The sequence below is a fragment of the Cervus canadensis genome, chromosome 2 (assembly GCF_019320065.1).
Source record: "Cervus canadensis isolate Bull #8, Minnesota chromosome 2, ASM1932006v1, whole genome shotgun sequence".
Lineage (NCBI taxonomy): Eukaryota > Metazoa > Chordata > Mammalia > Artiodactyla > Cervidae > Cervus > Cervus canadensis.
The window spans coordinates 87165887-87178771 of record NC_057387.1 but is presented as its reverse complement, the minus strand read 5'-3'; the positions used below and the strand labels follow the sequence as shown (position 1 = coordinate 87178771).

General features: G+C 52.4%; 1 protein-coding gene across 3 annotated transcripts in view; it reads right to left on the bottom strand.

The window, feature by feature from the left end:
- Positions 1 to 6424: 6424 nt before the first annotated feature.
- The window catches only part of SSBP3 (single stranded DNA binding protein 3), a 166204-nt gene continuing 159743 nt past the window's right edge, over positions 6425 to 12885 (bottom strand). For all 3 annotated transcript variants that reach the window (XM_043461213.1, XM_043461215.1, XM_043461214.1), the window contains 4 exons: positions 9497 to 9575; positions 9250 to 9278; positions 9027 to 9128; positions 6425 to 8189 (listed from right to left, as the gene is read on the bottom strand). In XM_043461213.1, coding sequence (XP_043317148.1) covers positions 8160 to 8189; positions 9027 to 9128; positions 9250 to 9278; positions 9497 to 9575 — 240 coding nt within the window. In that variant the 3' untranslated portion in view covers positions 6425 to 8159. The remainder of the gene's footprint in view (positions 8190 to 9026; positions 9129 to 9249; positions 9279 to 9496; positions 9576 to 12885) is intronic.

Genomic DNA, 12885 nt, shown 5'->3' with positions numbered 1-12885 from the left:
TGCCGAGCCTAGTGCCCACTGCTGTCTCCCTTCAGGCCCCTCAAAGCCAGTCTGCGAGGTGAGGCGGGCAGGACTGGCATTTCTATCCTCCCCATGCAGGTGAGGCTCAGACACCACATGGTGCAGTGTGAAGAGCTGGAAAGTTCGTATGTGATGACATCTGCCCCCTCCACAAAGATGTGCCCGCTTCCCCAAATCCCAAATGCCCACCTGCCTCAGCCTCCCCACCTCTTACCTTCCCTTCCTTGTTCAACACTGGGGTGGAGGAATACAGGGTGATCTTCAGGCCCTGTTCGGCCTCAGGCCTGAGAACAGACAACTCACTTAGTCAGAGCCAGTCTGGGAGAAGGAAGCAGGAGGAAGGTGGATGGGGGTATCCCATTATTGGTATAAAAATCACATTATAGGGACTTGGGCTTTTAAGCAACAGATGTTTGGAACCAAAATTTTGTCGATGGCATTGTGAGCACATGTGAATGTACTCATTTTGTCGTGTATTTAAGTGTCTTGTGGATCCATGAGAAAGCTCGGTTCACTTCCAGCAGGCTTCAGTGGACTGGGGAACGCCATTTCCAAGAGTCTCCTATATTCCAGCTTCCTCTCAGATCCTGAGTTTCCTCATCTGCAAAGTGGGAATAAAGCACCTGCCTCCCTTTCAGGCTTTGCCTCCTTGGGGATTAACAGGCCACATTTGACCAGGATACATCAAGTAGAGGGGTCTGGAGGTTTTCAGAAGTCCTGTGAAAAGGTGAGATTACTTCGGGCAGCCCTTTAGGCTGCCTCGTCCTCTCCCAAGGCTGGCTCAGGCTGGACCTAGGGCGGGTCCTCACCAGAGGCTCTGTGACTTGCTGGTCTGTCCTTAGTAGTAGGCCCAAGGCTTTGAAAGAGCAGGTCAAGGTCACCTCAGGCTTTAGACAGCATCTCCCTGCTTCCTCTTTTGCAGCAGGACAAAGTCCCTTAAAGTGTGTATGTGACCTGAGTGTGTCATACTGTCTTCCCTGTGACAAATCCACAAATCACGACTTGTGGGGCCTACCTGCTTGGCTGCTGGAAGCCCACCCTATTCTAGGGACCCATCTCCCCAGAGATGCCTGGGAACCTGCAGAGAATCCCCATCCCCACTCAACTCCAGGTGATAAGCTGTCAGCCACAGGGTGTCCTGGAGCATCTGGTAGGTGTCAGCAAGGTATGCAGCAAGGCCCCAGTTAGAGAGCAGTGAGCAAAACAAAGTCTCTACTGTCATGAAGTTTACATTCCAACATAGAGAGATGACGAAGAAAGAAAGGTATGTCAGAGGATCTGAAGGAAAGCGTTCCCGGAACAGACTTGGAGATGGAAGGTTGTGGCAGGAGGCTTCTTGGGGCACACTCCCCAGAGACCTGTGAGCAAGGGAGGAGGGCACGACTGGGCAGAGTAGATGAGGCCCCTGCGGTCCTGTAGAGATCAGTGCTGGGTGGCCTTTCAGATCCCAAATTGCCGCCAGGTATGGGGCCTTGAGGTCCCACATCAGCCATTTGTCACTGGCCACAGCCTGGGAGGTGAAACCTTGGGTGAGGCTGTTCCCTGTGGCCCCGGGCAGCACCCAGGAAAGGACACCGTGAGCCACCAGCAGCTGGGGATGGGGTGTATTGGCCTCTACCGCACAGGGTGTGGCCTCTTTGAGAAGGTGACATGAGACTGAACCAACTGTGGGGGCAGGCCAGGAAGGTGCCTGGGAAAGTGCGTGTGATGGCTCTGAGATGGGTGTGGGATTGGTGTGTTTGTGAAATAGCCACGAGGCTAGGGAGGCCCTGCTGGAACACTGGCTCCATCACTAGAACTCCACCCAGCCTGCAGCCGCCAGCCTGCCCTTCTCTGCAGGGTTCACAGAACTGAGTCTGGCGTGGTCTTTGGCAGATGGAAGTTGAGTCAGAGTTGCAGAGTCTACGGAGATGTCTCTTAGAGGTGACTTAGAGGTCAGAATGAGTTAGTTCTAACCCAAGTTCAGCTCCTGAGAAGGGGTTCATCTTCAGCTCTGCCCTCAATCTGAGAGTCTAGGAACCAACACCCTCATCCAACACATGTACTATCTGTCCTTCCCCCAGCTGGCTTACACACGTCCAGCGATGGGGAACTTACTACTTCTCATTGCAGCCTCTTCCATTCTTTGACATCTCTGGCTGCTATGTGTACACACCTCAGGAGGAATGTCTTCCAGTAGCTTTAACTCCAGGGCCGCAGCTCTGCCCTCTGGGGCCCCACATCCTATCCATTCTCTCAGCCTGTAGAGATTTGAAGCCAAGAATTATAGGCCTCAAAGCCAAATAGCGCAGTGTCTGCCTCCCACTGAACTCTAACCCATTTCTCAATCCACAGCTTACCTCGGCCGCCTGCTCCAGGCTGTATGACAGAGCAGGGCCTGGGGACCCAGTACTTCCGCTGGGCCGAGGACAGCAGGGCGCGGTGAGGCCTGCCTCTCCCCTGCTGTTTCTTGCCACCTGAGAGCCTCAGTCTCTTCCATCCCAGACACCCTAGCCATATTGGCTCATCCCCCAAAACTAGCCAGGGTGTGGGCTTGTTGCCCAGGGTCAGGGGTCTAGCCTGTCAAGAGCAGCATAGCCCTACTTAGCTTTGTTACTTACCCCGCAAAACACAAGTCTCATCCTCAGTTGAGCTGATGGGATCAGGGACTGAGCGCTGCGATTCCCCACTACAGATCTCTAGGGGGTCCAGCAATTCAACCCCCTTTATAAGGGCCTACTGTGTGCCAGGCTGTGCCGAGAGCCAGAGATACAAGAAGACACGGTTTCTCCAGGAGCTCCCAGCTGGTGGGTGGGCAGTGACAGAGCAGCCAGCCTTCTCTGGGTCTGCTACAGCCCTAAAGGCCACCTCGTTGCCTGCATCTGAGCACCTACCCACAGGTGACAGCATGCAGTCGTTGGGGGGGGTGGGGTAGGGGTTCTGTACTCAACAAACACCCACTTCATGAATACTTATTGAGCACCTACTGGGTGCCAGGCCTTGTGATGGGTGACTGGGGACCACACTCAGGCCAGATTCCAGGCTTCAAGCAGCTCCCAGTCTGATGAGGGAAGCACACGATCCATTACAGCATAGCCGCCGTGGGGGCCCAGAGAATGCCTCTACCCTGATGAAAGGTCAGTTTGAGTTGGACTTCCCTGATAGCTCAGCTGGTTAAGAATCCGCCTGCAATGCAGGAGACCCCGGTTCGATTCCTGGGTCAGGAAGATCCGCTGGAGAAGGGAACGGCTATCCACTCCAATATTCTTCCCTGGAGAATTCCATGGACTGTACAGTCCATGGGGTTGCAAAGAGGTGTGGACACGACTGAGCGACTTTCACTAAAGAGCAAGTAGGAAAGGCATACCATGAGGGGATAGCAGGAACAAAATGGTCAGCAGTCAGTGGGCAGAGGTCCCTAAGGAACTCCACATCACCAGAGCGTGAAGTGCTGAGGCTCGGGGATGAGCAGGAGGCCCACGGGGCCTGAATGAGGCGAGGTGTGTGCAGTGGGGCCTGGGCAGCATGCAGCACCCTCCTCTCTGCAGCTTTCTTCCCTTGGTCTCCAGGGCACCTCACTCTCCTCATTTCTCTGCCTCCTTCACTGGTTCTATTTCCCAGGGCCCAGGCCTGGGGCCCTTCTCCATTCACTCTCCAGACAGTCCCAGTCTTGTGGCTTTCAAGAACATTTGAATGCCAACCACTCTCTAAATAATGTCTCTGGCCCAGACCTGCCTGCTTGACATCTTCACTTGGAGACTGAACAAGCATCTCATGGAGCATCACCACCACCTGCTCTTCCCACAGCCCGCCTCACCTCAGTGATGGGCATCACCAGCCTCCCACATGTTTTGTGCACCTCTGTTTCCCTAGTGTTAGGACAGCCTCTGGTGTGTAACAGGTGCTCAATAAAGACATGAATGGACCGATCAAAGAGTTGAAGAATGCTCAGAAGTGAGTCAGATCTTTGTGGTACTGGAAGGGCTGAGATGGAGGCAGGGAACCAAGGTGGTAGCTGAGTGCCCAGGTAACATACCAAGGACTGGAGCTCCAGAGGCACCTGGGAGTGGACAGGAAAGTGCCAGCACAGGGCAGAATGGACCTTTTAGCACCCCCTCGCTCGGTCTGGTCTTTTTGTTTCTGGCACCCCCACCCAATGAACCCAGGGGAGTCCCAGCTCCATTCAGTTCAGGGCAGAGCCCTCAAAGAAGCCTGGGAGCTACTCTGGGCTCAGGCCTCTGGAGTATCTGCATCCTCAAGGGACAGCAGAGGTGGGGAGTGGGGTATTCCTCAGGGTCACCAGGGCATCAGGCTGAATGGCCTCAGCTGAGCCCAAGCTGGAGGCCTGCTGTGACTGTGCCTTGGCAGTTGCTGAACACATCCTCCATCACCCACCCCCCACCCCCAAGCAGGCCTTGCTGACAGCTGGTTTGCCTCCAGGCTCTCCTTTTCTGGTTCCAGGGAGGGGTGCCTACCCAGAAGGGACAGGGCATGGGTCTCTGGCCGGGTCAGCTTTTCCTGACTCAGGCAGATCCTGGCCTTGGATCCCCAGGCTAGCCAGCCCCTTGTGGGCAGTAACGACTACCAGGAAAGGAGCTGCCAGGCTGCAGCCTCTGACCTGGCTTGTCCACTCCCGCCTAAGCTTCAGTGATGGGCTAAAGTCCACTGCTGTGAAAGGACGGGAGTGACCCCCCCCTCCCGACTCTCATCTTGGGAACCTCATGCTGGCTGCAGAAGCTGGCTTTGCCTGGCCCTGCTCTTACTCAGTTCTGGACAGGGCAGAGTGGTGAAAAACCTGGGAATCAGCCTGTCCTCTCCTGCTGCGAAGCCGACCCCAAACCAGCCCTTGCCAGAGCCTTGAGTGTGGCAAAGGCAACTCTGGAGGTGCTCGGTGGGGGGTAGGGGGAGGTGTCACCTCCCGATCCTAAAATTCAGATTTTAGCACCGTTTCTAAAATTCAAGTCAAACTGTGCCACTCTTCAACTCTTTCAAGGGCTCCCTGCTGCCCTGGAGGTAAAAATAAAGGTGGTGGTAGGGTGCCCAGTGTTCTCAGCTCCCGCAGATGTGGGTGCAGCAGGCTCTCATTACAGGCTGGGGGGTCCTTCCTTCCTCTTGGCAAGGGCCACTGTGACCTGCACACCCTCCCCCAGGTCACTGCTCCCCACTGTGCCTGAGTCCTCAACTGCAGGGGCAGCAAGGGTACTGAGCACATGCTCGCTGTCATCTCCACCTTCTCTGCCCAGCGCCGCGCTGGGCATGGCAGGTGTTCAAGTTGGTGCACAAACGCCTCTTCAGAACTGTGGATGCAGGTCAGTAACCACCCAGGTCTCATCTGTCCAACAGTGATGAGGAAGAGCCTTGGAAGCCGTGTTCTCAGATGAGGCAGGAAGGACAAATGGGATTTTTTAGGGCCTCCCAGCACACCCATTTAGACTCCCCAAATGAGGAGCAATACTGCCAACAGCTAACACTACTGCTCTTACTACTTAAAAGGCACAATTCTAGACACTGTACAAATGTTCACTTATCCTCACCACGACCACACGATGGGTAAACCGTTATCCCTATTTTATAGATGAGGCAATTGAGGACATTATGAACCAACTGGCCCAGGGCCACAGTGGCAAAGGCAGGATCTGAAATTGGTCCTTACAATAAAAGGTGGGGCTAAGGTCACACTTTGCTCAGACATTCCGTGTGTTTCCTGCCCATTCCTGCTGCAGGCCTGGCCCCGAAGCTCCAAGGACGCAGAAAGTTCTACTTTCTAAATGTTCAAATCAGCATCCGCTGCTGACCTGTTCGGCCTGCAGTAGCTCTTGCCTAGACGGCAGCTGGCACTGGATTTCCCATCTGTCTAGCCCCACCCAACTATCTTCCAAGATGCAACCTGCATCGTTTTCTAAAATTCAAGTTGAACTGTGCCACTCTTCAAATCTTTCAAGGGCTCCCTGCTGCCTTGGAGGTGAAAAAATAAAATAACCTCCTGTGGCCCAGCACCCTAGGACCTGCAAAACAAATTTCACCAGAAAGGAGAAAGCAGGCGTGGTTGCAGCCCATGTGGCCATCCTAGCAGACACCGACTCTCTACTGAAACACAGTGCACTGGGAACCCTTTCTTACTTTTCCAGAAAAATACATCCTGGCAAACCAAAATTCATTTGCAAGACGAGAAACTGAAACTGCCTTTTAGAATGCCCCCAAATATTTGAAATGAGACCATGCCCTCCCTCCCAACCCATCATCCCCAACTCTCCACAGAAAATGCAGAATTAACACACCCAGGAAAAGAAGGCCAACGCCTGGAACACAAAACAAGATCTTATTGTGCACCAGGAGCAGAATTTCTGCCCAGCCAGTCGCCTGGCATTTTATAATGAGTATAATAAACTCCGACCCACGTTCCCCCAAACATGTCAGGAAGGGCTGCGGAAAAAAGATGTCCCTTTAATAAAACGTTATCAACATATATCGTACACAAACTACAATGTATCATAATTACTTTTTTTTTTTCCTCTCTTAATTCAGAACCAGACTACAAGGTAAGAAAAAACACAGAAACAGCTACAATGTTCCCAATAATCCGCACAAGGTCTTTTTTCAGGCAGATGATATCTCACATAATATGATATACATGGATCAAAGGAGGGAAGAAAACAAAGACCAGCTACAGGGGAGGGGGGAGAGGGGTGTAAATGTACAAAGAATTCAGGTGTCTCAGGGCAAGACACAGAGGTTACGATGCAGGGTGGTGAGGTGAGGGAGGCCATGAGTCACTCCTCCTGGGAGGGGGACAGGCTCCACTGTGGCGTTTGTCGGTTTTTGAAAATAAAAACAGGTCCGGAAACAGCACATCTGTTTGGTTGTCGGTGTCCCCCCCCCGCCCCCCACAGCTATTCCAGAGTCTTTCCATCCAGTTCCAAGCATATACAGAGCAATTCTGGTCAATATCCCATCTTTGAAAAAGAAGGAAGAATCAAGAGAAAAAAAAAAAAAGAAAACCCAACTCCAGCCCTACGCTGCCCGCACACGCAATGTGGACGATGCGAGGGAGGAGAACGCAGAGGTCACGGTTTCCACGTCCCAGGTCATAGCCATCCTGTCGGGGGCGGCCTCCCCCACTCCGCTCCAAGCCACCACCCCGCTGGCAGGATCCTCACTGGGAAGACTGGGGCGGGGGCTGAGGAGGGGGCGGGAGGCGGGTGAGGAGAGGTCCAGAAGAGGGAGGAAGCAGTCCTGGGAACACAGTGCATGCCAACCGGGTCACGGCGCGGCTCCGCTGGGGCGGGATCCTGAAAGCGGTTGGTGGTCTGGCCCCTCCGGCCACACCATGGGGGAGGGAGGGGGTCTGGGGTCCAAGCTGTGCGGCTGCTGTCGCCACCTCGCCGGGAGAGACCAAGCGAAAACAAAACAGGTTCCCGCCCCTCCCTCGCTCGTCAGCACAAACCAAAAACCCCAAGTGGAAAAGGGTGACTCCTTTTTTCTTTCCAAAACAGGCCGTTTGAAAGAAACCACCGATTGTAAACTGCCCAGTTTATTATAATTATTATTATTATTTTTAGATGGCTACAAAGACAGGTGAGATCTCACACCTAGACTAGCTTTCCTGGTGGAAGGGCTTGGGTACAGACAACGGGGCTTGGTTTTATTTTTTTTTTTTGTCCTTTTTTTTTTTTTTTTTTTAAAAGAAGAAAGCAAAGAGGTTGATTGGGGTGGGGTTGGGGGGATTTGCTAGAAGCTTCCATTTTTAAAAATTTTTCCCCCAAAAAAACCCCCCTGAAAACAAAACAAAACAAAAAATCCCAACAACAGCAGAACCCCAAACAAACAAACAAAAAAAACAGAAAAGTGTCATGGACATCAAAGGTCCTTCGGGAAAGGGCAAGGGTGGGATTTTTCTGGTCATTGACTTGAAATATATTTTATTTTGAGTTTTGTCCTTCATGTTTTATGGAATAAAAAGTTCGGCCTTTTTATTGCATGAAACTAAAACTGGGAAAGGTGGAGGAGGTGGAGGACAGGGTGGGGGTTGGGGGGGAGCAGGAGACACCCCTCCCCCAGCTCCTGGGTAATGACACCTCACTTCTTCTTGCATAATTTCTGGCATCTTCCCGCCTGCAATGCTGGCTCTCTCAGCGTCTCGGAGAAGAGGAGGGGGGGAGTCACACACTCATCGTCATGCTTGGAGAATACTGAAGGGAGAAGCAGAGAAGGGGGGTCGTGAGGGCCGGGTGTGGCAGCCTTGTGGAGGTCTCACTGCAGAGAGCCGGACAGGGCCTGTCTTGGGGCTGGCACTGGGTGGACAGGGGGCCAGCAGGCGGGGCTCAGGAACCATCCCCCCCGCACCAGCCTGTGTCCCTCACTTGCCTGCTCCGCCCCCCTTCCCTCTCCAAATCACCCCTTTCCTATTGAAGCCAGCAGTAGCCCCTGCCCTCCCCTCATAGGGCCATGGACTGCAGAGGACTGGGGTCTGATGAGCTGGAGCACAGCCAGGGCACCCTGGGGTGGGAGCCGGCCTGGGCTTCTCAAAAGCTACAGAAACCTGACATTGGTTCTTCAGATGAGACTAAACAAGAAGCCTAATGTGAAAAAACAGCCAGCCAACTCCTCGGCACTGAGACCCCAGGCAGTCCCTGGTTGCACGCACACCCGCCCTCCAGGACGGGAGGACACAGACGGAGACAAGGACCCCGTGCGCCCGGGCCCAGCGCTTGTCCGGCCACGTGAGCTTCATCAGTGCTGGAGGCACTGCGCCTGCGTGTGCACGCCCGGGGAAGGTCGGATTCAGCAGACGAGGGGTCAGCACCACGCCGGGGGCTGGTGGGGGTGGGCGGGGGGATTGTGAGGGCTCTCCATCTCGTATGGAAAAATAACCGAGGTGAAAGACTCATGACACGGCTGCCAGGAGACTGGCCCAGCGGGCAGGTCTTGGCCAGGAGACTCTGAAACGTCAATCAGTAGTCCCAGGGCTCAGAGGATACAAGTGAGGACCCAGGGGGTGAAATAAGGGTGGTGGTGGGCACACTTACATTGTCATTCTGGAAGGAGTGGAGGAAGTTCCCTCCTAGCTCGCCATCGTCCCGAGGGGTGCCTGGAGGATTGCTAATGCCACTTATGTTGTTAGGAGAATTCTGCAGAGAGAGCATACGTGGTGAGCCCCAGGCCGCCAGCAACCTGCCACCCCCTCCCAGGATGGGGGGAAAGGCTTTCTGGAGGGTGCTGTCAGGGAGGAGACAGGGAACACACACTCACTTTTGGAAGTCCATCTATGTCACCTGACCCTGGAAGGAGAAAAGAAAGTCCAGTTCAGGGTCTCGCCCGCTCTTCCGTGCAGGGGCCTCCAAATGCTTCCACCCAAACCCCAAACATTTTGCCAAAGAGGACCTTCGACCGAGGCAACATCTTCCTCTTCAGATCTTCCTGTGGGGACTGGGCTCAGTGGAGCCCGGAACCGAGGCAGAGGAGGCTTCCCGGGAAGTCAGGCAGGGTGCTGACTTACCTAACGAGCCGTTCATGTGGTGTGGCTCCATGCCGCCCATGCCCCCCATCGGGCCGTCCGAGCCTGGACCCATTGGGAACTGTGGGAGAAGCACAAAGCTTGGCACCTGAGCGGGCCCGCCACAACCCTCGCGGGGCTCCATACCCAGCAACACAGAAGTGCGGCCCCTGAGAGCTTCCACCCTGGAGGAGCTGCTCTCAGGCACACTCGGGCACTGAACACCAGGAGGCTGGAGGTGGCGCCTCCCTTAAGCTCTTGGACTGTGCAGGGCAGAGGGAGGCCTACGCATCACGGGAGGAAGCCAACCAGGAGAGAGGGAGCGGCTGGCCCAAGGCACCAGAGGCAACTCTCAAACCAGGCCTCCTGGATCCCACCTGGGGCTCGTTCCATCCCCAAGGCAGTATGTGGGGCTCACAGAGACAGAGTGACCCACTCAGCCAGGCCTGGGAATAAAACTATTAATGCCTTTCCTCCCCATTTTACAGATGAGTAAACTGAAGCACACAGTGGACCATGCTTTGGCCCTAAATCTCCCAGGTAGGAGACGGAGGAGCCGTGGCTGGACCTCGGGCAGCCTGGCCCTGGAGCCATCACATGAGCCTCCTCCTCTGAAATGTGGGGAGAGCTGGGGCGTTGTGGCAGGCGTGCTTTCTTTGGGACTCTGTGGGGGTGCTCACTAGTGAGCAGAACTGGAGATGCAGATGGATTCATCTGCATTCATCATGCAGACGTTTCATCTGCTCCACTCCCTTCCTCAGGCCTGTCTGGAACTATCACCCCCATCTCAGAAAAGACGCAAGCAAAGGCCAGAGGTCACAGGGCATGGCCACCGAGGGATGGCTGAGCCCAGTCTGGAGAGCCAAGGCCTGGGGTACCAACCGGAGGCAAGGGTGGACAGGGGATGGAAGTAGCAGAGCAGAGGCCTGTTTGGCATGTGGCCTGTGCTGGGCGCTGAGTCACGCCTGGGCCTCAGCCTGGAGGAATAGTGCAGCCATGGACACCCAGCTACCTCACAGGATACTGAGATCTAGACAAGCACAGCTGCAGCTTCAGAGGGAGGCACTGGGGAAAAGGCAGAGAAACCACGATAGGCTGCAGAGAGGAGGTGGCAGAGAGAAGAAATAATTGAGGGTCAGGATCTGGGCAGGGAGAGATGTGTCATGGCTTCATTCCTGAAAGGGTCCTGCCTAAGCAGAAGTAAAAGCCCTCTTAGCAGATGGCAGCAGGACCAGCTGATGCAAAGACTGCTGTGAGGAGACCGCTGGGCTACCAGTTGCTTCCTCACCCTGACACCCACTCACATACCCTCTGAGGACAGCATCCTCGCCTCCCCAGTGGCTTCCCAGGGTTGTTGGCAGGCCGGGGGGCACATTTTGCCATCTGGCAACCCATTTCATGCTTATTAACCCAAGTGATAGGAGGATGAGTGTGACCTACCCAAACACAGTCCTACCAGACCAAATATATCCAGGGGATGTCCCTGGCGGTCCAGTCTTCCATACGCCATGGAGCAACTAAGCCCCCTGGCCACAACCGGAGACTGTGTGCTGCAACCAAAGATCCTGACTACCACAGCTAAAGACCTGATGCAGCCAAATAAATAAAATACGTAAATATTTTTTTAAACCCCCAAATTTGATAATACAGTCAACAATTATGCACATGTATTACAGTTGCATAAACATATTTCAAAAACAGGTATCTTATATTTGTGTACTCTCACGCTATTTTTTAACCACATACAATTGACTCATTTAATAAGTACACAATTCAGTGGTTGTTAGTGTACTTAGCAAGTTGTACCATCACCACCACAATCAATTTTAGAGCATTTTCATCATCCCCAAAAGGAACTCTGTACGCATGAGCCATCACTCCCCATTCCCCCTTGAATCCCCAGGCCCACATTAACCATTAATTTATTCTCTGTGTCACAGATTTAGCTGCTGCTGCTAAGTCGCTTCAGTCGTGTCCGACTCTGTGCGACCCCATAGATGGCAGCCCACCAGGCTCCTCTGTCACTGGGATTCTCCAGGCAAGAATACTGGAGTGGGTTGCCATTTCCTTCTCCATAGATTTAGCAACTCTAGTTATTTCATATAAATTGTATATGACCTTTGTGGCTGGCTTCTTTCCCTTAGTGAAATGTTTCCAAGGTTTATCCATGTTATAAGCATGCATCATGTACTTCATTCCTTCTTATGTTCAAATAACATTCCATTTTATGTATGTACTACATTTTGATCAGTCAACAGACATTGCAGTTTTCTCCACTTTTGGGCTATTAGGACTAATGCTCCTGTGAATATCTGTGTACAATTGTGTGGACATGTTTTCATTTCTCTGGGGTAGATGTCAATGAGTGGAACTGCAGGGTCACAGTAACTGCTTAACCTATCGAAGAACTGCCAGTCTCTTCCACAGCATCTGCACCAGTTTATGTTCCCATGTAAGGGTTCAGATTTCCTCCCATCCTCACCAACACCGCTCATTATTTGTCTTTCTGATTCTAGCCATCCTAGTGGGTGTGAAGTGATAACCCACTGAAGTTTTCTTTTATTAACTAATGACACTGATCATCTTTTCATGTGCTTATTGGTTCTCTGTACAAGTTTGGAGAAATGTCTATTGAGATCCCTGGCCCATTTTAAAGTTGGGTTCATTTTTTATCATTGAGTTCTAAGAATTCTTTACACGTTTACAATTCAAGACCCTTATCAGACGTATGACTTGCAGATATTTTCTGTGGGCTGTCTTTTTACTTTCCTGACAGTGTCCTCTGAGGCATGAATTTTAAATTTTAATGAAGTCCAGTGCAGCTACTTTTTGTCACTTGTGCTTTCAGAGTAGCTAAGAAGGCTTTCCTAACCCAGGTCACAAAGATTTATTCCTATATCTTCTTCTAATTGTTTGATAGTTTTAGCTCTGACATTTAGGCCTAGGGTCTAGTCGGAGTTAATTTTTCTGTTTGTGTATGTTATAAGGAAGTAGTCCAGCTTCATTCATCTGCAGTGGATATCCAGTTGTTTATTCTGTATTATTTACTTTTCTGTTACTCAAATTCTATTAAAGAACAGCTGAACTAGTGAACAGTGGCAAACAGTAGGATGGCTAGTTAAACAAAGGACATGGGAAAAATATAACACTCTTATAGAATTTGTCTTCTGACATAGTAAATTACTTTAACTCTTTAAACTGGATATTTAAATGTTGAGAAGATGTGGCCAGAGCAAGAGTTGCGGCAGACTTTCTCCCCAGGGGACTTGAAGAGAGCTGCTAGGGGCTCATCTCACTTTCAGGCGCCCAACAAGGCAAATGGTGCTTGCTTTTCCACTAACGCTTCTCTGAGTCGCCTGCAGGCTTTGGACACCCTTCTTTTATGGAGGGCA